Source organism: Mucor velutinosus, assembly GCF_035048745.1.
Source record: "Mucor velutinosus strain NIH1002 chromosome Unknown tig00001561, whole genome shotgun sequence".
NCBI classification, from domain to species: domain Eukaryota; kingdom Fungi; phylum Mucoromycota; class Mucoromycetes; order Mucorales; family Mucoraceae; genus Mucor; species Mucor velutinosus.
The window spans coordinates 256,462-283,434 of NW_027041903.1; the positions used below are offsets into that span (position 1 = coordinate 256,462).

The 26,973-nt window shown below is 41.9% G+C and overlaps 11 protein-coding genes across 11 annotated transcripts; 4 read left to right on the forward strand and 7 right to left on the reverse strand.

The window, feature by feature from the left end:
- EMP24_2 (p24 complex component) lies at nt 1–2,086 on the reverse strand (the record flags this gene model as incomplete). Its single annotated transcript, XM_064827471.1, has 6 exons — nt 1–460; nt 525–720; nt 780–956; nt 1,014–1,489; nt 1,555–1,916; nt 1,970–2,086. 6 exons carry the CDS (start codon nt 2,084–2,086, stop codon nt 1–3), a joined length of 1,788 nt encoding a protein of 595 aa, XP_064686755.1.
- A 4,065-nt stretch (nt 2,087–6,151) lies between these two features.
- Nucleotides 6,152–6,559, reverse strand: HRK1_3 (serine/threonine protein kinase; the record flags this gene model as incomplete). The annotated part of the gene is made up of 1 exon (XM_064827472.1): nt 6,152–6,559. One exon carries the CDS (start codon nt 6,557–6,559, stop codon nt 6,152–6,154), a length of 408 nt encoding a protein of 135 aa, XP_064686756.1.
- Nucleotides 6,560–7,396: 837 nt separating this feature from the next.
- Nucleotides 7,397–10,184, forward strand: ATC70_008221 (uncharacterized protein; the record flags this gene model as incomplete). The annotated part of the gene is made up of 2 exons (XM_064827473.1): nt 7,397–7,432; nt 7,659–10,184. 2 exons carry the CDS (start codon nt 7,397–7,399, stop codon nt 10,182–10,184), a joined length of 2,562 nt encoding a protein of 853 aa, XP_064686757.1.
- Nucleotides 10,185–10,473: 289 nt separating this feature from the next.
- ACO1_2 (Aconitate hydratase mitochondrial) lies at nt 10,474–13,168 on the forward strand (the record flags this gene model as incomplete). The annotated part of the gene is made up of 5 exons (XM_064827474.1): nt 10,474–10,969; nt 11,039–11,290; nt 11,347–11,451; nt 11,507–11,938; nt 11,994–13,168. The coding sequence occupies 5 exons, from the start codon at nt 10,474–10,476 to the stop codon at nt 13,166–13,168; spliced, it is 2,460 nt and encodes an 819-aa protein (XP_064686758.1).
- A 50-nt stretch (nt 13,169–13,218) lies between these two features.
- RPL10A_2 (60S ribosomal protein L10A) lies at nt 13,219–13,966 on the reverse strand (the record flags this gene model as incomplete). Its single annotated transcript, XM_064827475.1, has 2 exons — nt 13,219–13,794; nt 13,847–13,966. 2 exons carry the CDS (start codon nt 13,964–13,966, stop codon nt 13,219–13,221), a joined length of 696 nt encoding a protein of 231 aa, XP_064686759.1.
- Nucleotides 13,967–14,508: 542 nt separating this feature from the next.
- msp1_2 (mitochondrial dynamin GTPase Msp1) lies at nt 14,509–14,718 on the reverse strand (the record flags this gene model as incomplete). Its single annotated transcript, XM_064827476.1, has 1 exon — nt 14,509–14,718. One exon carries the CDS (start codon nt 14,716–14,718, stop codon nt 14,509–14,511), a length of 210 nt encoding a protein of 69 aa, XP_064686760.1.
- A 666-nt stretch (nt 14,719–15,384) lies between these two features.
- ATC70_008225 (uncharacterized protein) lies at nt 15,385–16,141 on the forward strand (the record flags this gene model as incomplete). Its single annotated transcript, XM_064827477.1, has 3 exons — nt 15,385–15,772; nt 15,825–15,885; nt 15,964–16,141. The coding sequence occupies 3 exons, from the start codon at nt 15,385–15,387 to the stop codon at nt 16,139–16,141; spliced, it is 627 nt and encodes a 208-aa protein (XP_064686761.1).
- A 15-nt stretch (nt 16,142–16,156) lies between these two features.
- CKB1_2 (casein kinase 2 regulatory subunit) lies at nt 16,157–17,982 on the reverse strand (the record flags this gene model as incomplete). The annotated part of the gene is made up of 4 exons (XM_064827478.1): nt 16,157–17,509; nt 17,574–17,776; nt 17,825–17,863; nt 17,919–17,982. The coding sequence occupies 4 exons, from the start codon at nt 17,980–17,982 to the stop codon at nt 16,157–16,159; spliced, it is 1,659 nt and encodes a 552-aa protein (XP_064686762.1).
- Nucleotides 17,983–18,757: 775 nt separating this feature from the next.
- ATC70_008227 (uncharacterized protein) lies at nt 18,758–19,591 on the forward strand (the record flags this gene model as incomplete). The annotated part of the gene is made up of 1 exon (XM_064827479.1): nt 18,758–19,591. The coding sequence occupies one exon, from the start codon at nt 18,758–18,760 to the stop codon at nt 19,589–19,591; it is 834 nt and encodes a 277-aa protein (XP_064686763.1).
- A 12-nt stretch (nt 19,592–19,603) lies between these two features.
- On the reverse strand, nt 19,604–20,889 carry ATC70_008228 (uncharacterized protein; the record flags this gene model as incomplete). Its single annotated transcript, XM_064827480.1, has 4 exons — nt 19,604–19,954; nt 20,017–20,412; nt 20,464–20,725; nt 20,783–20,889. 4 exons carry the CDS (start codon nt 20,887–20,889, stop codon nt 19,604–19,606), a joined length of 1,116 nt encoding a protein of 371 aa, XP_064686764.1.
- Nucleotides 20,890–22,785: 1,896 nt separating this feature from the next.
- ATC70_008229 (uncharacterized protein) lies at nt 22,786–26,818 on the reverse strand (the record flags this gene model as incomplete). The annotated part of the gene is made up of 11 exons (XM_064827481.1): nt 22,786–23,454; nt 23,518–23,958; nt 24,019–24,045; nt 24,100–24,225; nt 24,278–24,287; nt 24,357–25,252; nt 25,309–26,105; nt 26,161–26,262; nt 26,316–26,530; nt 26,584–26,726; nt 26,777–26,818. 11 exons carry the CDS (start codon nt 26,816–26,818, stop codon nt 22,786–22,788), a joined length of 3,468 nt encoding a protein of 1,155 aa, XP_064686765.1.
- Nucleotides 26,819–26,973: the final 155 nt, after the last annotated feature.

The window sequence follows — 26,973 nt, forward strand, 5'->3', positions numbered from 1 at the left end:
TTATTCACCAAGCAATTTACGCAAACGCAGGATTTCAGCATGCAATTCGTCCAGACTGTATTTCAGCGTCTTGACATCATCGTATTTTCTATCAGCGTTTGCTTCCTTGATAAAACCCTCCACTAAACTATACTGCTCTAAATAAGTTGAAAGTTGTGCTTGCAATTCTATTCTCTCAGGGGTATTTTGCGTGTTGCCCTTGGCTAAAGATTTCTTCTTGGTGTTTTCTGATTTCAAGATTCTTGGTAACATTTGAAGGGGTAACATGTTTTGTTGTAGATAAATATTGGCTGCATTGCAAATGTTGGCTTGGAGTCGCTTCATACAGGCGGACCGCACGGGCAGTGTTTTGATGCTCTTGGCAAGTGTGTCGTAGAGTGTAAAGTTGTCCAGCAGTGATTTTCGAATTTTGGCTGCCTTGATAAAGCTCTCGTGCGTATGAGCCTTGACATTTTCCTTTCTAAAAAAAAAACATGGCATCAGTTGGTGCTATGATTTCTTCCAGCCCCTCGTTTAAAACTTACTCTAGCATGAGGATGGTTTCATGAAACTTGGGCAGTTGCTTTTCAATGTTCTTTCTCGTGATGGATAGCTGATTGTACAACTGAATAATGGGCAATGGCTTAGATGCTTCTTCGTTCCGTAACTTTCTTCTAAAGACAGATCGCTGACAATCACGACATGCCCGGGTATCGCCCACTGGTTCATCGTCAAAGGTATCTAGCGTTCACTTCAGATTAGCCATTTTGCCTGCGAAAGACTGTGTGTAGCTTACTTACCGGATGACATGTCTGTAAATAATGGAATCATTTTAGAGCATCGAGCATTTCCGCAAACAACTTTTCCGCACAATCGACAGTGGTGTTTGCGATTGATTAATGTAAACGAGTTTTCACAGTAAGGACATGCCTTGACGGTACGATCATCTTCCCATTTCGTCACAGATTGTTCGCCGTCTATTAGATGTATCAGTCAAACTACTAATGCACAGCACTGATCCAACATATCATTACCTCTGTACTTTAGTTTCATGCTCAGAATACTGTTGCTGTTGGACACAAACGATGATTTGGGTGATAGCATGCTTCCCAGACTATCTCTCGACGACGTAGAGTCTGATCTATCCAGCGTGAAACTGCTCAACGAAGCGCTTGATGGCGATAGCAATCCCGAGTTCAATCGCTGCAAATCACCCCCATTGCCGTTTGATTTCTTTGAATCTGTTGATTGATGTATTCTCGCTAGTTTCTCTAATCTCTTTTCCAGTCGATTGCTCTCCAAATATACTCTATCTATCGTCTTTTCTCGTTGCTTTAAAAAGAAGGCTGTCTTGCTGCGAGTGGCACCATCATGATTCATGTATCCCTTTCGTCCAATGTAGCAGTTGGAGCACACTTTGCACCATATGCCGTGCTCAGGATCATGATGTGCTTGTCGATTCAGCTTGATTTCATACTGTGTGTGTAAGTCACAGTAGAGTTTACCACAGCTGCATAAAAAAGGCATGTTAGCTACGCTGGATGCCTTACACATGAAAGAAGGCATTAAACTTGCCTGCGACAGTGTTGTCTGCCAGCACCTGATTTGCCAACCACTTTGTTACATCCTGGTATATTGCACTTGTCGCTTCCCGTTTCACGTTGCCAATGATTTCGTGTGACAAAGTCGTCTTGTCTGTCCGTATCAGATACGAAAAAGGTGGGATTGGTATTGCTGAGGCTTAGGTTCTGAAAGCTGTTCATCAACGAAGGTTCCATCCATTGCTTGAGGTTTGATGAGGAGGATGAGGTGCCAGGCGGTGAAACTCCTGATTTCATAGGCGTTGCCAAAGATGTTTGAACCTTCTTTTGTGCGCTGCGTAACCATGATAATAAAGCACCCTTTGAATCCTCTTCGTTATGTTCAATATCCAGATGCTATGTTGTTCAAGCGTTAAATAGACTGAAGTATGTGCACAGCCGCTGCTTACCCTATCCAAGTTCTGTATCGTGTTACAATTTACTTGGCAGATGGGGCATAATATACCCTCTGTTGGTACATAGTCCTGATAATTATAACCAGCTGGTTGTTGGCCACTCGTCATCATATAAGTGTTGCAATGTTGATGTCAATAATACCGTGTGGTCCTTGTTTGCAGGCGTATTGATTTTGGTTAGAAAGAACAGAGTAGTGTTTTATCAGGGAAAAAGAAAGTGAAGAAGCTGGTTTCAAGGAATTTGGTGGTTGCAATTGCAGATAAAAGATGAATGAATTACACAAAAATAGGACCTGAGATTGAACCAATAAATAGAAGTGGATGGGTTCTTTTTGCTTGTCAACAAAGCACAATCAAGAATGAATAGTAAAAGGAGACAAATAGAGTACATTATAGAGCCGAGTCGAATATGAAGCAACTATCAAGCGATTCCACCCAATAAGAAATACTACATGTTCCTATTGGTGATGCCATTTGCTAATTGTCTCCAATCGTGTTCTGGTATTGGGATGGGCATTCACTGTTGAAATGTCAATGAGGATGGGTATGTGATAGTTATTCAGTAGTTATGACAATAGAAAGAACATCTAACAATTAACTGCATAGTGAAGTATATAATGCTACCAGCCTATCAGTTTCGCTACGTTCAATGACGGCGTCGCCCTGCGGACTCTCGCTGAACACATTCCAAATCAGAGATAATAATAATCTAGCATATCAAGTAGATTTTAAACAATTAATTAGCAGTAATAAAAAAAAGCTGTATCAGATTCAAGAAGAGGAGGTATGTATTCGCTGATGTTGCTCTTGAGATAGTGATATAAAGCTGGCCATGCGTAAAAACAGGACTCGTGTAAGTTCCACAGCGATTTCTTTGAGATATTGTCATTGTAAAAGACATTTTTATGAGGCAAAACCCCCCCCCCCCAAAAATATTATTTGAGCTAATCAATTTTCCTTTCCACTCCATTGTCCCCATTTGATCAGCATCGCAACCATCATTGTTATCATCATTGCCATCATCAGAAAGGCATTTGGGCCAGCCAGCAGCAAGCCGCCGCCAAAATTATTTCAAACTCACGTTATTTTTTCTGTTCAAGATTGGACAGATTTTGTCTTTTTTTCGACTTCTTTAATCTATTCTTTGGTATTCGACTATATAAACTGTGATGATCACCCTACGCTTCCTAATACATTCTTAAAGTACTTTTCAAGGCGCTTCCAATGGTGCTAACTGTAATAAATGTTTTGGCTGAAAATATTGAGCAATTTGGTAAAATATGAAATGAGGTTTTTAGCGAAAATAGCCAGATTTCGCATAGGAACACTTTATAAAAGTGGTTTCAGAGGTTGCTTTGGATCGAGAGGAACATTTTGATTTAATATATACCATAGTAAAAATCTTCATTTTCAAGGTGAAAAATGTGATCGTTTGATTTTCGATGAAAACCACGAGGTACCCCTCATGCTTTTTGGTCGATTTTTGGCCAAGTTTTTTTTTTTGGCCCGAAAAGTTGAGCAAAGGTATCAGGAAGTTACTACTACTCAAGTACAATTGTTTGGCATCATTCTGGTGACTCATAAAGGCCTACATGTCAAGACATGAAGGGTTGAAAGCTGTCAAATTTGGTTATGTATTGCTTTATAGAGTTTATTTATACGGCATGAATCATATCTTTGTTAGCTGTAATCTTCTGGAAGGGGTAATTCCGTAGCCTGTACAATTTTTAATTCGAATAGGAGGTATATTAATTTTGGTAAAGCTAATTCATGCAAATTTTGATGTGTTATGTTGTTTGTAGGCTTGTTAATAATGAAAATGAAAAGCCGAATTTGCTGCTTATACACTATGGTTTTGCACATTCGCTTCGCTACGGTAAAACCCTCATTAAGATTAATATTACCAAATGCTCGGTTGTATGCTTCATTGCCATAGTTTTGTACCTTACCTTCGCTACGGTAAAACCGCCTTATAGGTCAATGGTACCAAATGTTGAGTCAAATGCGTTATATTTTTGGTATATGGCATAGCACCTCCTCAAACCCCCTCCCCAATGCCGGCTTCGCTGGTGGTTTATTTACCTTTTACGGTGCTCCATTCTTTAAATTTTTAAAAGATGCTTCTCTTTGACAGGTTAAATTTATATGAATACTGTAGTAATAACAAGCAGAATATTCATTTGAAAAGAAAAGTTGAAATACGTTGCTTTGATTCAAACAAGGTTGTAACTGTATAGAATGGACCAGTGATAAATAAAGCTTGATAGTGGATCGCTAATGCATTCAGAATGGGATTTTATAGTAAGGATACTTTTCAGGCAATGTAACTTTCTCAAAATTGAATGGTCAATAAACATCTGTCATACTCTAGATATCTCTTGCAATCCGGTCTTGAGTTCTGTAGATGATTTCTTTCTGGTGTGCTTCGTTGGTTGTTAATAGAATACGCCTCAAAATATGGTCATCAAAATTGTCCACTATCCAAAGAATGATAGAGGTTCTCTTCGAATTGTTCAACTTATGAAGTAAATATTTCAACAAATTCGCAGAACGTTTTTGGTGGGGGTTTATCTCTAAGCTCTTCAGATGGAGAAGCTTTCCGATTGTTTGTTGGTTCTACACTGGTGAATCAGTCCACTTTGCATCAGATCAAACATGCCATCTCAAGCAATTGCGTGATGTCGATCTATACACAGTGCCTCAATAGACCCTGTAAGTGGTTTATGAGAATTGTTCGAGAAGCCTTCACCTCAAAATGACATGTTTTACTATGGTGCAGGAAGACAACATCTGTGCATTACCTCATTGCTCATAAATACACAAAATACAGCAAAATTTGGGTGCATTTGAGCCGTGTTTTCTCGCGTTAGATGCCGCTTTAGACTGCCGGAATTGCACCAAACAATTGCTCTCGTTTAGTAGTTACTTTCTGGCACCTTTGCTCATTTTTTTTTGGGATGGCCGAAAATCGACTCCAAACCATGGGGGATACCTCATAGTAAATTTGAATTCTTGTGGCCAACCGTTTCGATTGGTGATATTATCCGAGCCTGTTCCTCTCTTGACTTTGAAAACATCAAGTATGTCTCCAAATCGTACACCACTGCTCACATGGTCGTACTGGTAACACTTGGCAACATTTGGCGGGCTCAAGTTCGTATGATCTTTCGCTCGACTCGATTTACATGGATCGATGTGGTCCAGCAGATCAAAACCGAGCTCCTTCAACTACATGCCCAAACTAAAATTCACAAACAATTGTAATTCTCTAATCACAATTGTCATCTATCGCTTTATCCTAAATATAATTGAATATCATATCAATTGCGCCCACCTCTTGGTAGTACCCTAGGGACCTACTTACACGGAGCAATCAATAAAAACAATTTTTTAAAAAAAAATACCTCATAGTTTTCATCAAAAATCAAACGGTCGCGTTTTTGACACCAAAAATGAAGACTTCTACTATAGCATATATATAAGATCAATATGCTTGTCTCAGTCCAACGCAACCCCTAGAACATCTTTTGTGACGCCTCGATATGCAATTCTCAACATTTTAGCCTTAAACCTCATTTCATATTTAGCGAATTTTCTCTATAATTTTGTTCATAACACCTATTGTAATTAGCGTGGTGGACCTCGAGCAACGGAATGAGCATCTAATCTAAATTGTGTTGTAGTAGGTAGCAGTCTATCAATTAGACAGACTGTCCTGGAGGAAAAGTGTTCTATGGAGGCGGTGGAAAGTGGTACAGGGTTCTGTGAACCGTGAAGTCAATACAGATTCCACATTTGCCATAAGGTAGTAGATATGGAGGCGATATACTTGGATCGATCTTTTATAAAGCGAGGAAGATGTAGATACCGCACTGTGCCATATATGATCTCGGAAGTCAAAGGATATTTGGCGTAGTATTGTGAGATCACAGATTGCCATAGGTGCCACTTGGCGGGACAGTCAACGAGGAAATGTCGCAACGAATCGATGCCTAGGGCACAAAAGGGACAGATAGAGTTTTCCACAGCGCCAATTGTGTACAGGTATGATTTATGAGGGATGCATTCCGACAGTGCCCAATAGAGGACCGTTCTTGCCGCTGGATGAGCAGGTGCTGACCATAATATCTTGACCCTTGAATTGTTGAAACGATGGTCCGACGGAACCAACTGTTGTTACTGCTGACGAAAGGTTACGGGATGGTACTGAGTCCATAGATCTTTAGTGCCCAATTTGCCGAAGAAATCAAAGCTCAACCAATCTAAGGTGGAGGTGGAAGGAGGCTGCAGAATGTGAGGCCACACACCAGGAACCAGTTTGACGGTTTTGAGCATGAGAATATCTTGATAGAGCGAGGCACAAAGAAGCGAGTAGCTCGAATATTCAGAAGCAACACGAAGACGCAGCCGTTGTTGTTGGCTATCAAAGATCAGGAACTTGTTTGCTGGAAACTTGGGATGACGCCGGAGCCAGTGATCATCGCTGAGGCCTATGAGAAGCTTGTGCAAAGGCAATTGCAGGATGGCCTGGACCGGAAGGAAATTCACTTGTTGAAGTCCACTGAAACCAAAATAGGCATACATGGCGAAGATAGAATGCCAAATAGAACGCTTAGGGATATGAGGAATAATTATTACAATTCATATAGTCGAATAGGGCGAGATAGCTCAATCAAGTCGAAAAGCACCGAAATTTGGCCAATCTGGAGCACAATGTAAAACTGAGTGTGAATTAACTTTTGGCCGTGGCCATTGTTATGGTTTGCTTACACCTTTATCATTGACGGCAACACCTTTCCATCTATAAACCGTTTCACCGCAGCAATTGCTCTTTGGCTATATGCCAACATGTTGTTAGACTTGAAAGATATGAAGCGATAGCCTCACTAGTTGTGAGCCATTTGAAGATGTAAAATTTTGATCTTGCCATCTCATTTCATTATTGGCGATGGAAACATAGATCAAAATGGAACAGACGTTTCTCCATGGCATTCAGCTCCATGGTGCCAAATTTATGGAGAGTAACTTTTGTTCCTTTCGCTTCAAATCAAACATGGTGAACATAGCTGTAACATGAGCTGGTGGAAATCCCACTCAGTCCACCGAAAATGTCAGACGAATAGCAAGGACATTACACATTTCGTATGGTGGATCACAAGGGATAGTGTCATCTCTCAACCGTAGCATCAAAAATCCAGCATAAACACCTGATCGAAATGCTGATTAATGTCACGAAAATAGATGATTGCGTGTACAAGTCTAGCAGGCCGCAGCATGCACTCAAGAGCAACATCTGATGACATTGCTGATAAATCCCATTGTGCTTCGGGTAAGCGATATACGCCAATTGAAAAAATTCTGCTGATACACACAATTTGGAACCCGATCAGCTAGAAGTAATTCAATCCAATTTGCATCAACATGAATCCTTCCCTTCACTTTAACAATCGAAAATGGGTAATGTATAGGGATAAACATGAAATGGCACCATCCCATGCATCTGTTGAATAGACGGATGGATGGATGAGCAGTGGTTTCTATGGATACGCTGATATTAACAACTTTCATCTTCTCTCCTCCTTCATCCAACTCTTGCTTGATAACCTATAGTTGTAAGTAGACATATACACCAACTTGCAACGTCTCGAGAACTCGACAAACTAATAACGCATTTTCTCTGTAGAATTTCACTATTGAAGAAATCCGTGAATTGATGGACAAGGTTACCAACGTCCGTAACATGTCCGTCATTGCTCACGTCGATCACGGTAAGTCTACCTTGACCGATTCCTTGGTTTCCAAGGCTGGTATTATTTCTTCTGGCCGTGCTGGTGAAGCCCGTTTCATGGATACCCGTAAGGATGAGCAAGAACGTGGTATTACCATCAAGTCCACTGCCATCTCCATGTACTTCAAGATGGAAGATGAGGATGGTCTCAAGGAAATCAACCAAAAGACCGATGGTTCCAACTTCTTGATTAACTTGATCGATTCTCCTGGTCACGTTGATTTCTCTTCTGAAGTTACTGCTGCCCTTCGTGTTACTGATGGTGCCCTCGTTGTTGTTGATTGTATTGATGGTGTCTGTGTCCAAACCGAGACTGTCTTGCGTCAAGCTTTGAACGAACGTATCAAGCCTGTTATCTGTCTTAACAAGGTTGATCGTGCTCTTCTCGAACTCCAATTGGACAAGGAAGAACTCTACAACTCTTTCTCTCGTACCATCGAATCCGTCAACGTTATCATCTCCACCTACGTTGATGAGGCTCTCGGTGATTGTCAAGTCTACCCCGAAAAGGGTACCGTCTCCTTCGCCTCTGGTCTCCACGGTTGGGGTTTCACTCTTCGTCAATTCGCTACTCGTTATGCCAAGAAGTTTGGTGTTGATAAGCAAAAGATGATGAACAAGCTCTGGGGTGAGAACTACTTCAACCCCAAGACCAAGAAGTGGACCACCAAGGGTACTGATGCCTCTGGTGCTCAACTCGAACGTGCCTTCAACATGTTCATCTTGGATCCCATCTACCGTCTTTTCGATTCCATCATGAACTTCAAGAAGGATCAAACCAAGGTTCTTTTGGAGAAGTTGGAGGTTAACCTCGCTTCTGATGAGAAGGATTTGGAAGGTAAGGCTCTCCTCAAGGTCGTTATGCGTAAGTTCTTGCCCGCTGGTGATGCTCTTTTGGAAATGATCTGTATCCATCTTCCCTCTCCCGTCACCTCTCAAGCTTACCGTTGCGGTCAATTGTACGAAGGTCCCGCTGACGATGAGTGTGCCATTGGTATCAAGGCTTGTGACCCCAAGGGTCCCCTTATGCTTTACGTCTCCAAGATGGTTCCCACCTCTGATAAGGGTCGTTTCTACGCTTTCGGTCGTGTCTTCTCTGGTACCGTCCGTGCTGGTATGAAGGTCCGTATTCAAGGTCCCAACTACGTTCCCGGCACCAAGACCGATCTTTCCATCAAGTCTATCCAACGTACTGTTCTCATGATGGGTCGTAACGTCGAAGCCATTGAGGATTGTCCCGCTGGTAACATTATCGGTCTTGTTGGTGTTGATCAATTCTTGGTCAAGTCTGGTACTATCACCACCTCTGAGGTCGCTCACAACATGAAGGTCATGAAGTTCTCTGTCTCTCCTGTCGTCCAAGTTGCTGTCGATGTCAAGAACGCCAACGATCTCCCCAAGCTCGTTGAAGGTCTCAAGCGTCTCGCCAAGTCTGATCCTTGTGTCCTTACCTTCACTTCTGACTCTGGTGAACACATTGTTGCCGGTGCTGGTGAACTCCATCTTGAAATTTGTTTGAAGGATCTCGAAGAAGATCACGCTCAAGTTCCCCTCAAGACTGGTGACCCCGTTGTCCCTTACTGTGAAACTGTCACTGCTGAATCCAGCATCGACTGTCTCTCCAAGTCTCCCAACAAGCACAACCGTATCTACATGCGTGCCACTCCTTTGGATGAAGACCTCGCCAACGAGATTGATGCTGGTAAGATCACTGCCAAGGATGATTTCAAGCTTCGTGCTCGTGTCCTCGCCGACAAGTACGAGTGGGATGTCACTGAAGCCCGTAAGATCTGGTGTTTCGGTCCTGACGGTACTGGTCCCAACGTTATGGTTGATATCACCAAGCAAGTCCAATACCTCGGTGAAATCAAGGATTCTTGTGTTGCTGCTTTCCAATGGGCCACCAAGGAAGGTCCCGTTGCCGAAGAGAACCTCCGTGGTTGTCGTTTCAACATTCTTGATGTCACTCTTCACGCTGATGCTATCCATCGTGGTGGTGGACAAATCATCCCCACTTGTCGTCGTGTAGTCTACGCCTCTGTCATCACTGCCACTCCTGGTATTCAAGAACCCATCTACCTCGTCGAAATCCAATGTCCCGATTCCGCTATTGGTGGTATCTACTCTTGTCTTAACAGACGTCGTGGTCAAGTCTTCTCTGAAGAGCAAAAGGCTGGTACCCCCATGATGACCGTCAAGGCTTACTTGCCTGTCAACGAGTCTTTCGGTTTCACTGCTGATCTTCGTGCTGCCACTGGTGGTCAAGCTTTCCCTCAAGCTGTCTTTGATCACTGGCAACTCATGTCTGGTAACCCCATGGAAGAAGGTAACAAGGTCTACGATATCATTCGTGCCGTCCGTAAGAGAAAGGGTCTCAAGGAAGATATTCCCGGTCTCGAGAACTACTATGATAAGCTTTAAATTGCATGTCCTAAAATACTACAAAATAAAGTCAAATAATGCAGAATTAACCATTCATTTCAATTGTGCACAAGTTTATTGGATTGCCAGGCACATGATCTACAGCCTTGAACGTAGCATTGTGCTGCACATAAGATCATTCTATCCCAAAGAGCCCGAAAGCCAAGATCCGGGACCTTTTGATCCCCGGAGTGTTGGCCGTAGTAGTAGTAGATGGCCATATTTCGGCATGACCAGATTATGCGCTTTTTATATCTTGTTTTACATTTTTACATGAAGTTTTGATACGATGAAAACAAGAGCATTATCATTTGTACTAATTCTACTACTACTGCAATGCAGTATACATGCTGTGGCATCCTACAAGACAATCATTGATGTGCTATCCGAAGATGCACGTTTCTCTACCCTTATTGAACACTTGCAACACACACGCTTGATTCCCATGATAAACAACTTGGAGGCAGGCACTTTCTTTGCGCCTGACAATGCTGCATTCAAAAAGTATCAGGGCCAAAAGATCACTAAAGAGACTATGCTGTACCACTTGCTGCCTCAGCAATATGTCACTGAGGATTTGGAGAATGGACAAGTCCTGGAGTCGAGCTACATTCGACCTGGATTTTTAGGCAAAGAGGATATAGGCCAAAAGCTGAAAATTACCGAGAAATTCGACACATTCTTTCATGTCAATGGCGCCAGAATTAAGGATAAGGATATCTTTGTCAACAGAAATACAACATTAAACGTCATTGATCAAGTGCTGGAGCCTCCTCAAATTCTATGTAAGTGTGTTTTTAGCCAACAGTAATGATACTTTACTAAATTGGTCTCGCTCCTTAAAAATTTCGCAGCTCAAGTGGTGCAGTATCAGGATGGCAAATTGTACGATTTGATGGAAAAGACAGGCATTGACAAATTGCTGCAAGAGGAGAGACCTTTTACTACCTTTGTTTCAGCCACATACTTGCTGGATCGTTTCAATCACGTGGAAAAGAACTACTTGATATCAAAATATGGACAAAAGGATCTAAAGGAATTGATCAAGTACCTTGTCATTTCAGAACCAATCTACTTGAATAATCACCCTGAAGGCGAAACAAAGTGTAAGTGGTGTGATGGAATTGTGTGCATTGTCTAACATGCTCTGCTCTGTGATCAGACACTTCAGAGTCAGGTCAGGATATCACGGTCAAGGTAGAAAAGAATGGTAAAATATACGTGAATGGACACAAGGTTGTGGAAAAGGATGTTTTGGCTGCTAATGGTAGGATAGACGCTTTTGGAGTGTCGTCTTGAGTACTGATGATGATGTATACTAGGTGTATTGCATATTGTGGATGATTTGCCCTTTGCAAATTCACTTGTATTTGACACTCGAAAGTATCTCTTTGGTTTGAATGCCACAAAATTTGTGTCTTTGGTCGATGAATACGGATTAGGCAGATTTCTGGATGAGGGAACCAATAATGTCACCATCTTGGCACCTACAAATGAAGTTTTGGACGAAGACGATATTCCCAACAACAAAAAAGTGCAGTGGTTGAGCTATCATATTGCTCAAGGTGCTTATGGCCCTGAAGATTTGGAGAATCGCATGCTGCTGAAAACTGAATACAACTCATCCCAGCTAAACCACCAGTCTCAGCGCTTGCTGGTGACAGTAGGAAACGACAAGCGAGATATGAATGATAGACATTCACTGCTAAAAGCGATTCGATTTGGTGATCATTCCAAGGTGGTTGGCGACGACAGTAAGATCCGTTAGCACTTGATCCACCAATGCACCCTCAGCTCATCTTTTAATAGTGTCCATCGGTGGAAATGCCATCTATCGTATTTCAGATCCATTGAATCTCCCTATGGATATATTTAGCAGCCTTGTTGTTGATCTGGAAGTGTCTACTTATGTTGCCACATTATATGTGTCTGGTGTGGTAGACGAGTTAAAGCATGCTAAAGCAGTTACGTTATTTGTGCCAACGAATGCAGCATTCAAGAATTTAGGCTTGGTGTCTCGGTACCTGGTTCATCCTTCTGGTAGAGCTGATCTGCAGACAGTATTACGTTATCATGTCGCAACCAGCGCCCTCTACTACAAAGACCTACTCGGCGATGTTCTCGAGGTCACTACGCTTTCAAATGAGTCACTCATCATTAACGGCAGAAATGACGACAATAAAGTCTGGATTAGTACCAAAGAAAATACTGAAAAGGACAACAAACTAGACGAGCATGGTGTACTAGAGACAACAGATATTCTCGTCTCCAACGGTGTTGTGCACAAGGTAGACCATCTCCAAATCCCTGAAAACGTCAGCATTACGCATCGCAACTTGCTCAAAGGCATTAACGCCAACACCATGCTAAACATCTTGAAGAAAACCAACCTCCTGAACCAGGTCGACCTGACAGATTGCATTATCATGTCACCCACCGATAAAGCATTCGAGAACGAAGATATGGAGTCACTTTGGAATGACACTGACAAACTGGTGCGCCTTGCCAAGTTACATGTTGTGCCCAAGTCAGAGGGTCGCAAGCGCTGGTTCTTGTATCCTTTGTTGGGAGATCAAGTCTATGACACACTATTATCCAACCGTGACAAGGTGGTTATTCGTGAATTGGGGTATGGTAGCACCATTGTTAGAGTTAAGGGGCAACCCTATGGCACACATGCACGGGTCTTGGATATGGGGCGAGTCAGCACAGGGGAACGTAGTGGTGGTGTAATGGAAATTGATGCTGTTCTTTTCCCTGTGGAGAGAGGAGCATTTGGATTGCCATGGATTTGGTCGATTGTTATCATCAGCTTAATATGGATTGCCTCGATTTCATTGTTGGTGTTGGGAGGCTTCCTTGCAGTGAAAAAGTGGAAGCGCAAGAGAAATGGATATGAAACGATTCTCGAAGCAGAGCAAGACGATATCGCTCAAGAAGAAGAAGAGGAAAACAGAGACGCAACAAGATACCAGCAACAATAAATGTATTCATGTCAACGTATATATATATAAAGTCTATAAATGTATGTACTCTAATAGTTTGCAATGATTTTCTGCATTCTTTTCTTGTTCATGCCACTACTGGGCCTCTGTTCGTTCTTTTCAACAGCGCCTGCTTGAACTGAGCTTCTTTTATGAGAGCCCCTTCTCGAATGTGGAGTCTCTGAGCAACTGGATCCTTGCCTGTAGTCCCGTATTGCTGCAGATTGTTTTTCAGGGGAATCCATAAAGTTCAGTTGTTCCAGCCATTTATCCAACACAGATACAGGGGCGATTGGATTTTGCAAATTGCACTTGGGATTTTGCTGCTTTAGCTTTGTTAGTCTGCAAAAGCCGTTGTCGTCTGTTTCTTTGATGGCTGGTCGAGAGGACCACATTTTACTGGTGAGCTTGAGCTGTTCGTCAATCGCTGTGATCCATTTGTCCCTCTCCTCCGCTGTTGCACATTTGAACCGCAGTGAAGCATAAAGATGATGGTCCCGAGTTTCGATCATGAATGCATATTTTGAAAGTCTCTTTTGTTTCTTGTACGAGTCTACAGATTTAAAGTTTGACCAGACATGTATTTCAGGCATATTTTCATGAAAAAGAGAAGAAATCACGCCCTTCTGTACTTGTCGTGAGTATTTGATCCAGCGGTGTAAAATCAGGGCATTTTACCTCTGATTTATGAACATGAATTGACATGGTTGTGAGCACAAGGTAGCGTCTTTTCCAGACAGCAGGTCTAAATTTGAAAGTAATGCGTTGTTGTACCCAACCCCATTTTAACAGCACCATATTGCGATAGAGAGGTACTAATTTGCGAAATATGTAAGATGTAAAAGTGTAAGTATACAATACATTAAACTGACTAATGAAAAGCTGCCTTTTATACTGATTCTGCTGTAAAGAAGAACAATGAATCTTAATTCCTAAAAGTTCATGATTAATGTTAAAAAGCATGATTTGTTATTATAATATATTGAAGATCATTGTTTACACGGACAACAGCTAATGTAACAATTACGCAAATTCACATTTAGTCTTGTTGAACATACTGTATATGCCAGTTGGATTTGGTTGTATATTATTGCGGTTGATATGTATTGTTGTGAGGGTTTCTTTTACTTGTATTTTTCCAGAAACTAGACTTATCCGTATGTATGTTAAGGGGCTTATATTTCATTATCAAAGTAGCACGCAATGGGCGCACTGAAGTGTTGCGTTCTATTATTATCGATCTTTATTTTTCATCTTGTCTTTAATAAAGCTGGAAACGTCTAGACTATGAATGTAATCACATATCAATACTATTGAACAAGCCAACAGAAGCAAGAAAATTAAGCAATGGATAGAAACGTGCATGAACTACCAATGGCAGCAGCCGCAGACGCAAGATCAGCCAAGGTATACACAGGAATATCGTGCTGGAATTGATCCATCTCTGTATACTGCTGATCTAATGCATTTCGCTCGAAAACTGGCCCAGGGTTACCTATATTGGTCAAGGTACCGTAGATAGAGTCGCTAGAAGCAGCACGAGCCTTCATATACAAATAATACAATAGGTAGTCTAAAGTGATAGGTGGGTATATCATACTTAAACAGCTCCAATTCAGCGATTTCTTGAGCTATAGTACGCCGATTGAGCAAGAATGACACGTTACTAGCATCAGTTATGACAAGACACGTTTCCCTTCACTCCAGCATATCCGTAGTGACCAGCAGGAATACGTATGGGAGCACATTACCATGAAGAAGAGTTGAGATTCTACCAGATCTATGCTTTGCAGGAGTCTGTACATTTCGCGTCGATAGACAGCTAAAGTTTTTGCGATTTTGGTTCTACACAAAGCACGAAATAGAGACTTGGGTGGTATAGACAGCATCTTCTCATATAAACCCAGAGGATGCTCTGGGAACACAAAAAAGTGCCTTCTACTAGTTGCATCTTTGTTACAAATACAGTCTTTGTAGGTTGATTTTACTACTTGACCTTGCGTGTTTGTGTTGAACGTTGATATAATTTAACCACGCGTGCAAGCTCCAGTAGGCCTCTGAAAGCACTGTAGTCAATCGTCCTGACAGCAAACAAACAGATCCTTCTTCATTGGGATACGGTGTGTAACAAGCAATTCATTGAGTGATGCAAATGTAATACAGAAAAAGATTTTCCCCTTTCTTTTTCGTTTTAACCTCTCTATAGTACTTATATTATGGCTTCCTATGGTAGTTTAGACACAAGACAAGGCATAGAAGCTGAAAACTCTGAAAATGAAAGGGGGTGGAGAGAAAGCTTGGGTGAAAAATTGGAGAATGAAAAGTTTCATCTCACAGTGTTGGGTCTCGTTTTGATTGACGCAACTTGTGTTATCATTCAAATCATATATACATTCTTCCATGAGTGTCAAGTACCTGTGGTGCTGTATGCTGGATCACACAAAGCCAGTTACCTGCTTATTGCTTTTGAAATGGCTGAAGTGATTAGTATCACAATTTGTTTCCTATTTCTGGTGGAATGTTTGCTGTCCCTGATTGCCTTTGGACCTAAATACTACTTGCCTGGTTGGCCACACTGGAAGCTACATGTTTTTGATGCTGCTGGTTTGTTGGATCCAAGTATGATGCTAGCAGTAAACTGAATAACATGTATTAGTTGTTGCGACGACATTGGTGTTGGAAGTGGGATTGAAAGGAAAAGAGAGAGAGATAGCAGGGTATGTATGGCACACTGGCCAAAAAAAAAAAAAAAAAAAAAAAAGACCTTATCTCATCATCCACTATCTATAATATAGTCTTTTGATTATCCTTCGTTTATGGAGAGTAGTCAAGATCATTGAAGCAGCTATCCTGAGCGTCAGCTTTGCGCATCAAGAGGAATTGGAGGCTTTAAGAGCTAGTTATGCAGAATTAGAGGCGAAATACAAGCAGGAAGTAGAAAAGAATCAACAACTCTTGGAGGGACAACGATAAATTATATTACTGCAACTACACTTTTTCATTATTGCTATTGTAATTCGATAAATAGGATGATGCCAAGATGAACATTGGTCTTCGTTTGGGTGCGTTTGTGGAAGGCGGCGGTGAGGAGGCTGTGGGATCTGTGTATTGCGGCGAAGAGACGATGGTGTTCTTTTTCTTTTCCTTCTTGAGAGTCGGTTTCGCTGCTGCTGTGTTTGTTGTATTAGCGGTAGTGTTGGTAGTGGTAGTGGTAGTGGTAGAAGAAGAGGACGTGGTTAATGGTGCTGCTACTGCTGCCTTGGTTGGTTTCTTAGTTGATGTAGTGGTGCTAGTGTTTGAGGAAGATGGCATGGCATCCGTGTTGAGGAAATGCGCAACATCTTGAAAGTTCTTGAATGTGATTTGGCTGCCATTGTTCATTTGTTGTTTGGCAATGTCCAAGTTATTCAAAATGGCATCATTTGATGGATTGTTGTTGCTTGCCGTGCGTTGACGGGCGATTCGCAGTGCATTGTGTGCTAATCTGACATTTTTACTGTAGCGAATCTTTTTGCCATTGGATGTTCTTTTAGGCACATTGACAGGTGGAACAAATTGAAGCGGTTGCGGCGATGTGGCTGTTTCAAATATCGAGTTGAAGTCAACCTGTTGATTGTTGTTATTATTATTAAGAGTAATGTTGTTGCTGTTATGAAAATTAGATGCAGATGATGAGGAATGAGAGGGTGGAGAAGTGTCATGGGCGCCGGATGGATTGAGGTCTAGAAAGTTGATGTCAGGCAACACTGAGCCCAGATCCATCATGGATGTGTTATCATCCTCATGACGATTCGGTGTATGTTGATCCATCGCAGTTGGTGTGGTGGCTGACAGGTCCAGTGCTCCAAATGGATCACTGTTGAACATTTGATGAAACAGTGCCATTTCGTCCATGGATGTGTCTGCATGGTGTTGCTGCTGTTGTTGTTGTTTCTTGCTTTCGTCTTCTTGTAATGCTGTTTCTGGCGTAGACGGTAGTTTGATATTGAGACCCATGGTGACATCTTGTATCAGCTTGTTCAATCGCTTGACTTCCTCCTCCAATTGACTCACTTTTTGGTGCAATCGTCCGCAGTAGCCCTCACAATGAATGTTCACCTGAGTCAGCGTGCCAATGAATGGGCAGCCTTCGTTGGCATAAGGACACGTATACGATTGACATTGATTCTCGTGCTTTGATAAATCCAAGAGAAGAAACGGCTGGCATAATGGCATGTTGTTAGGACAAGTCATGGTTTGATAGAGACACGATTTCAAGTGATGCTCCATGTTTGATCTGTTTAAATCGGTGGCATTGCATCCCTTGTCAGCGTTTGGACATGTGCAGGGCTGGTATTCGCACTGTTGAGCAAATGGATGAGTAACCTTGGCAGCATCATGACATGCATTGTGATTGATTGATTACCTCAGATATGTGCTGATCTGATAGTAAGCCCTGCCATGAACAACCAGTGTCTGCATAGGCGCACTTGATACGTAATCGTCCGACTTGCCTTGTAACGAATTTTGATACTTGAAATGTGTTTTTGTCTAGAGAAGTTGTGCAGATTGGACAATTGGATTGCTGTTCAACATGGCATGTTATACATTTGCTACAAAACATGTGATCTAATCATAATTCAGCTTGGCTGCTGGCTTGTTTGGTAGCGTAGTTACCTTCTGGACAGTGAACTTGCATAGGATCCTCTAGTATATCTACGAAAAAACAGTGTTTAATGCATAATTTACATGCACTCATCTGTAAATGTACCTGAACATATACCACACAGTAGTTCAGGACATGGCTCATCCAGCAATAAATCAACCTTTTTCATTGTCTAGGGCTTGATCAAGAGATATGTTGAGAAAAAGAAAGAAAGAAAGAGAGAGGAAATCCAGGAATGGGATGCCCTTTACAATTAGCAACAACCACGCGGCGCGCTTCGAGCACCATTTTCGGAATTTGCCTAGCAACGCGTCTATACTGAACGGGTAAATTTGTAATGCGACATGGACATCTTGGTCGATTTACAAGGACAGCTGCTAATGAGATGATCGACACAACTAGGCCAGCATTGTTGTCATCATCATCAGTGTGTGTGCGCGCGAGTCAGGTGCTGTATCCATAAATGTGTCAGTTGATCCCTTTGGTAATTCAAGGGGGTCTTTTGGAGCGGATGAAATCGGGTATCCATCATCAACAAGAGTGTATGCTACACATGACCTCCTACTTTGTAACCAGTGACCCATTTAAATACACGCCACTCGTAAGCAAAAGACAAAACCCCTTTTTCTCTTTCTTTTCTCACACTCCCACACACACACACACACACACACACATATATATATATATATATCATACAAAGAGAGACCATAGCAATAAACACATACTCACAACCACCACTTGATATATTTTGGCCTTTCTCTTCTTTTTGTACATTGAAACAAAAAGAAAGGAAATTAGCAAAGCAACAGAGAAATTTGAATTACAAGAATCCCAATTATGTCAATTTCTTATTCTAATTTTTTTCGACCATCCACATCATTATATCCAACTGTTAAAAAAAAACGAATAAATTAACTAAAAAGCCAAAAAAAAAAAAAATATACATGTCAAGCAATAGCGTCCTCACTTATCTATTATCACTTATTGGCATCATCCCAATAAACCAACATCAACTGCAATTACAACTCAAACAACAGCAACAGCTCCAACTACAACAAGCAAATCAACAGCAACCACCATCCGACAAGGAAGAGAAATGCCAACTGCTAGCGTCCTCTGCATTCGTGGTGCAAGAAGATCAAGATGAACAGCTGGATATCCAAGATTGGTTGAGCAGACTATCCAAGATGGCTCTGTGCCAAATCATATCTACTACAATAGCCGATTATCCTCAAGTTGCCGATAACATCTACACTCGACACTATGAAAAAAACTACAGAAAGAAGAAGCGGATCACTCCAAACATCGAAATTGACAAGCTGAAATCGATCCAAGCACAAGCAAGATCCATTGCTCACGAATTAGACAACCAGAGACCAAGCGAGCAGTTTGGTCGAGCAGATGAAACTGCAAATGCTTTACAGCAAATGGTCAGGTCATTGCACCTCCATTCTGATCAGTCGTTTCTGACGCTGTTTGGCCTAATCATCATTGCTCAGGAGAGTTTATCAGCTCCTTCTGAAGTGCGTCAACATATATTCTACCACGCAAAATTCGGGAGAACGCTCATTCTTGAAATTTCAAGCGTCCTCAAGAATTTCAACTACACGCATAGCGGTAGCGACCAAAACTGGAGCTTGCTGATGAAGACCTCCTGGTTGGCCGATTTGCAAGAAATATGCTCCAGATTATCCAGATATGATATCACTTGGGAATACAGAAAAGAGTATAGCGAAGTCGCCACCATGGCAGAACGCTACTATCATCCTCCTCATTAAATAAATCCCCATTTATTTTATTCTACTTCCATAAAGAATGCTGTTCTGTTGTTTGTGTGTGCGAGCAAATTTGAGCAGCAAGTGTTCTCTGTCCTTCTTTATGGGTGCTAGATCCATCAAGAACGGTGTAATCTCCTCCGACGTCCACAATGGCTTTTCTGCAAAGAGCGAGGCAAATCGTTGTGGTGGATCTGTTGATAATTCGGCCACGGGAAAGTACTGAATGTATCTTTCTGTGTGTTGGAACTTTTTGGTCTCGTGCATGATGTACAATCCGTCAATGTGTTCTAATTTGGGTATAAAGATGTCGTAGCCAAGCTTGTTCCACATGTCGAGAAAGTCATTTAGTTCCCAACGCTTGTTCTGTAGAATGCTGTCAGTCTGTGCTCATCCAGCAGTTGCCATCCTGTGCTAAACCCACTTACTCGAGGATTACTCAACAGCCACTGGCCCAAAAATCGACAAATCTTTGCGTTATCAAACTCTAGTATTTTATCTTGGTCGTTGATATCCACATGCTCAGTGACAAATGCATTTATACAGGCAATGACAACCTGATCTGGGATGCTGTCTTCCTGATCGACTGCGTTCATCTCCTCAGTGATACACAGTTTGGCTTGTGCAAGCGTCATCTGCTTAAAGTCGTAGCTGTGCACACTCGCATTGGTGACAAACAGATCAAACAAATGATACAAGTAGCTTTGGTCGAATAATCTGTAATATCCATCGATTTGGAATGCTGCTCTTGCTTTCAAACCGTCCAACAATTCGTTTTCACTCGCTTGCACAACAGATAGTAGGTCGAAATATGTGTACAGGGTCTGGAATCAGAATGAACAACCGCAAATACACATGCCTTATAGATCACATACCTTATTGTTAATGACATCTCGTTCGTTCTCGGATCCAGAATAGCTTGACTCCTTCAAGAGCTCGTCGATACGATTGAGTCGAGCAATACAGGGCAGCAGTTCAATTGTACTCGACATATCGTCGTGCACGATATGCTGGTTTGACATGGGATCCTTGGTGGTCAATAGAAGCGAATTTGATGTATTCACTTGTCGCACAATGTATGTTTTGGACTCTGTACATAGCACGGCTTCATCGTCTGCCAAGCCTTTAATAACAATACTAGCCAGTGGATTAGAACAAGATTCAAACAGATGTGTTGTAGTTTTTATTGCTTACTCTATACCCGATTCAAATGCTTCCAACAGCTCAGGCGTGCCAAGTTCAACTAGTGCGTAAGCATTCTTTTCGAATTTGTCCTTATATACAAGTTTGGAGGATGCCATATTAAAATTGTTTGTAAAAGAAAAGAGGAAAAAAATAAAACCGCGAATTCGTGAATTGTCGCGAAACTCGTCTCTTTCCATCTCTGAGTTCATTGCCCACTACCAGATGATAGAGCAGCTTTGCTCTGCCATTACACGCATTAAATTTGGCCAAGGATCCAGTTTCATCGACATTGCCATTGATTCAGGCACTTTCAGCAAGGAGGCAAGCATTTTCCTAATTACATTTCTTGGATGCAAAGAGAAAGTTTCCCACCAAAAGAATGTAAACTGCTTTAATACTAAAAGAACAAAGTATAGCATCTCTCTAGGATGCCTTTATTAAATACCTCATCTCTTGGCCAAAGCATTACATATGGCTCCAGTCTCGTAAACGACATGTCTACACCCCTTGATTTTATTTCAAAACTATACTGTATATAGTGTTGCCCGTTGTAAATGGATCGTAAAAATAATAATTTCAGGCGTATAGTATCGACCTATGCCTTGTACTTCATGCTGCTTGTCTCCTCTGGCGCACGCACAGCGTTGTCTATATGCATCTTTTCATATTGTAAAAATTCGAGCAAGACTGATCCAAATTTGATGATCTTGTCTTCTTCAACACAGCAACGGTTGAATTCGTCGTTTCTCGGTGGAATAGGGTATCCGTCGTCCCTATTCTCAAATTTATACTATACATCCATTTGTATCCAATACAGTTCTTAAACGTGGCCCTCCCTGTATTCCTTGGCCTTTGCTTCCGTGCTGAATACACCTCCTCTGCCAGAATCAGGATGACTCTCCCCATCTTTGGTCTCTATTTATATGCCATATGATACGCCGTACACGATATGTCCAGCAAGACGATCAGACGTTTTGCTTAGACGAATAAAAAGGAGTCCATTTGCCACTGACCTGTTACAGTTTTGGCTTTTTTCACCTTTCATCATCACCTGAAGGGCCTATATTGCTGTAGATCTAACTGTTTTACAATGCTCCAAGTCCGTATCAATGAGAACGATGCGCATACGGACAGACAGTATAGTGATATTACCTCTTACTGCCCGAATCTATGCAAAATACAGCAAAACTTGGGTGTATTTGAACCGTGTTTTCTCGCGTTAGAAGCCGTTTTGGACCGCCGGAATTGCACCAAACAATTGTTCTCGTTTAGTAGTTACTTTCTGGCACCTTTGCGCAATTTTTTTTGGGATGGCCGAAAATCGACTCTAAACCATGAGGGATACCTCATAGTTTTCATCAAAAATCAAACGATCACGTTTTTGACATCAAAAACGAAGATTTCTACTATAGCATATATAAGATCAAAATGTTTGTCTCGACCCAAAGCAGCCCCTGAAGCCTTTTTTTGAGAAGCTTTCATATGTAATTTCTCGACATTTTGACCATAAACCTCATTTCATATTTGGCAAAATTGCTCTATAAGTTTGTTCAAAACATCTATTGTAATTAGCACCGTTGGATGCGCCTTAAAAAGTACTCCTAAAAAGCATATGGGAGTATGGCATGATCATGGCAATTCACATAGTCGATTTGTTCAAGATAGATAAATTAGGTCGATTCTAATCAAAATCTGGCCAATCTGGAGCACAAAGTATTTTCTGAGTCTGAAATAATTTTGGCTGCCCAAATGTTTTTCCCATGATGATAGTCGATGTTTTCATCGCTATTAATAGGAAGGGAAATACGAATGCAAAAGGCACTATAGCATAGTACTTTTCTTTTCTATTTTTTTTTTGAATCTTTCTTATATCTGATTGATATCAAGTAGAGGGAAGTGTCGTGGTGGTAGTATCCCAATTAATCCAAACGATGAGAATCTTTTCGATATTATTTGATGTAGTATATTGACGGTATAAGGCACCTTGCTTGTAGCAGTTTATTACCAAAGCTTTAAATATCAAAATGATCCCACTCATCCATAAGCGTATCCACTTCAGCATCTTCCTTGGCCTTCTTATCCATGGACATGGTAGACGCAGACGAAGGCGATCTATTTCTCGATGTCGTTGTTGTTGTAGCTGATGTGGGGCTTGATAGCGTAGGCGATGGACCATGAGACACTCCCTTTGCAAGCTTTTGACCATCCGCAAACAAGTTTTCAAACACTTCACGGCCCAAGCTCTTTTGACGATCCATGGCTGATTTCACCACCTTGAAACTGTCTGCAAATCCATGATCAAACAGCATCTCTAGAGACTCATTTGTCAAGACAACCATGCGAAAGGAGGGTATAGTAATATCAATGAGGTCGGCCAAGATAGAGTTCTCCAATTGCCTGATGCGCCCATGAAACGAGACGCCATCTGCAGTCATGGTGAGATCTGCGAGTCGATGCGTCAGCGTGGCTTCATCCGGCTGTCCTCCCTTGGCAAGATCAGACTGTTCACAGCTATGAACGACGAGACTGGTGACAGCGTCCCAAGCGATATCTGTGTCTTTCAGTATACTGAGCAACCAGTACAGCTCTTTACTCATGTTGATAATGTCCTGGCTCGTGAGGACGTTGTCTTTATCTTGATCGTAGAGTTGAAAGAACCAATCCATATGCGACATAAGATCCTATAGTGCACCAATGTTTAAATATCGCCCAAGCCCATCCTCCAATGCATAGCAACCACTTACCCCGTGCAGAATCTCATTCATACCCAAAATCACCATTTGGAAATCTAGCAAGTTATCCGGCGCATTCTCTGCAAATAAGCGATACATGCGGTCAATGAAGCTATTGCAGACATTGTTTGCGGCATTGACATCTGCATTGTCTGTATTTTGTTTGACTTTTGCCCATACGGTCATGGAAGCGAGCATGCCTTGGAACACCTCTCTGTTCATTTTTGAGTCTGTTTTGGTGTTGCTATTGGCTTCATGGCTTGCATAATACAGTGCACCGAAATACTTGTCATAGAGAATAGCCACGTCTTCCTTACTAAACATGGCAGTGTCTTTTAGATTACGGATCACAGTTCGTTTGGTGAATGACTCGATGCCTGCGCCGACCTTGAGTTGGTTCTGGTTACGAAGTTCAATGATCATTTCGTTGGTCACTAATGAAAATTCACGATACTAAAGACAACAGGTTAAGACATGGACTGTCCCCAAAGCTGCTTGGATAGTGGCACTTACAGCAGTGATCATCACTTCGTTAAATTTCTGTCGTAAAACATGTAAGCAATATGTCTTTGATGACAATTATAGGTAACTTACAGTTATCTTGATGTGTTGATCTCCATTGTCAACTTGCTCCTTGTGGCCAATTGATTGAAAAAACGCTTTAAAGATATCTAAAAATCCACCATCGTCTCTTGTCTCTAAAAGCTCTTCACCGTTGACCTTTAGAATGGCTGTACATATAAATGATTAGGCATGTATATTCTATTGGTACCATTTGCATCCTTTACCTAGCCTATCGTGGTATTAGTTTCTTTTGTACACTTCCATGCGTCGATACTGATTCCACTTACCCGATCTGAAACAAAATACGAGGGCCCTCCATGAACAAGATATCCAAGACTCTCACTGCGAATTCCAGAGGCATTGAATTGATGTACAAACTCAAAAACCAAGGCAAGCAGGCAACCGACAATTCTACATTGGTGCGCTTGAAATGGTTCCACAATATGGGCATGGTCTTCTCTACCAGCTGCTCAAATGTGATCTGATCAAGCAGGGCACCGTACATATTGGTGCTGTAGTAGCCTGGGAAGAATCGATCCACCAAAATATGCAGTATCCAGAATGCCTGTTCTTCGGTAGTATAGATCAGCAATGCAGACACCACAATGTTCATGGCTTGACAATACCCCAACTCGGGATTGTTCCAAGCATAGGCTGTCAGCACTCTACGCAGACGATTGATACCCTCAGGAGACTGGTAGCCTGGATACTCGGGAAGCGATCTGTTCAAGTCCTTTTCAATTTCTTCTGTGGACGTAGATCTTTGATCCTTGTATTTCTCCAGTATCTCTTGATAGAGCCCTTGGTTAGCAAATCGCAAGTACATGGCACCCGACGACGCTTCCCAGATCTCGCCTCTAAGAGAATTGGGCAAACCTACGCGCACTAGCTTGCCAAATGTGGGCAATTTGGTCATGGCCAAGTTTCGACCGTTCTCTTGAAAATACAGCTTCCATAATTTGGTTTTGCTCTTGTCTTTGGACTTTTTCGAGTTTTCAGGATAGCCAAATTCCAAGCCAAGACCCCCAATATGCACTCGTGTGTCAATCAAATTGTCAGTTTGGAATATCTGCTCAGACTCGCATGAAGCCATGAAAGGCTTGACCTTTTTGAACAAGGGAATTTGCTTTAAAAGCAGGTCTTTGAGTGTCTCACAAAACTGCTCGCATGCGTTTTTCTCTGCCTACGTGATGTGGATACATTAGCAGTGTGCATTGAGAGTAATCACATCCAGCTTACATGCAGAAAGAAATCGTGCACCATTTTGTGACAAGTCGTAATAGCTACACCTGATGTATAGGCCCCTTTGTTCAATCTCTCCACACGCTTGATAGTATATAACGGAAATACTGCCTTGCAGATTGGCAAGCTGTGTTGTGGTGCTGGCAATCTCTCCTCTGATTCGAATGTAAGAAACGTCTGTGATAGGTATACTCTTCCTATCAAATGCACCACGCCAGGGGGTACTTGCGATAGAAAGTGAGGGTCTCGGTCCGCAGCTGCGTCTTTGGAATAAGTAGCATTCAATCCACTGATGAGGTATTGATCTGCTGGAAGTCTGAATCGAAAGCAGTAATTGTTGTTTCTCTTTTGTGCTGCGAGGTCTTGTTTTAAGGGGCTCACTAGCTGATGATGAGACGATCTACCGCCGTCAGCCAGCAGACGATGGGTTTGCTGTGTGCTGTGTTTTTTGCTTATTTCGGCAGCTGTGAATGCTGCGTCGGTCGACTGGCCTGGTGCATCACCGCCAGCATTCTTGAGCCATCGCTGCATTGCTTGTCCCGTCAGTTGCACCAACAAATCATACACTTCGTCTCTCTTAAACATGTTGGATAAATAGTACTCTTGCTTGTCTTTGGTGATCAGTCGTAAGCTATCATCGAAAATGCCCTTTGATTTTTCCTTTTTAATCTCCTGGATCTCCTTTAACTCGATCAATTCCTTTGTCTCTACTCCCAGGATATACGAATGAAATCCAATGTAGTTTTCGCTAATGTACAGCCAACCTTGTCTCGATTTGTAAGCGCATGAATAATCTAAAGCCTCGTTGTCAATGGATACATATGCCATTCTTCCAACTTGGCCACTTACAGCTCACAAACCGTTCAGAATGCGGAATGTCGAATATTTGTCTAAATGTCCTGGAGGCATTTCGTACATTCTCGTCAGATGACAACTCGTCTGTGCCAGATTCTTTTTACCGTAAAAGTGAGTTTTTGTGGGCAGTAATTGCTTTCATCTTTTACCTATTTCAGTGACAATCATGTTGATCTTTTCAGACACCCATCTCTCTTTGTCCAATGGATGACCAATGGTCTCCAATTCGGGCATCATGTTTTTCTCTATCCAAAACCACGCCGCATCAATTGCCTTTTCTGTTTCGCCTACTGCTATTTGAAGGCACATGGTGTTCACCTCTCTTTGAAACAAGATGCGAAATGGCGGTAGTTTCGTGTCAAAGCTGTAGGATGTAGTCAGTAAACTAGGTGACGAGCACATAGACCAGTACGTTACACGTTGGCAATGGTGCTCACTAGGTTTCGAAATAGATGGTTTCCTGGTGAAGAGGATCGTTGCAGTAGAAAGTTGTCTTTTTGCAGTATGGTAGTCCAGAACGGTGTCAAGGTGATGTCCGTTGGCGTTGGCAGTGTAAATACCTATATCGTGTGTTGGACACGCTGCTCTTTTTCAGCGAGATTCAGCTTACATTCTGTGGGACACCAGCGGTAACAGCATGGAATTCTGTCATTGCGTTGTTGAGAGGAAGAAAGGGAAAAAGAGGAAAAATGTTTAGAATATGCAAACCGCAAGACGAACATCTCGAGGCATTTCGGCAGTCCAATCACATTCACCCTTGGCAGAACGAGAAATTAACCGATGAGATGTATGATGGCAGCAGGCCAT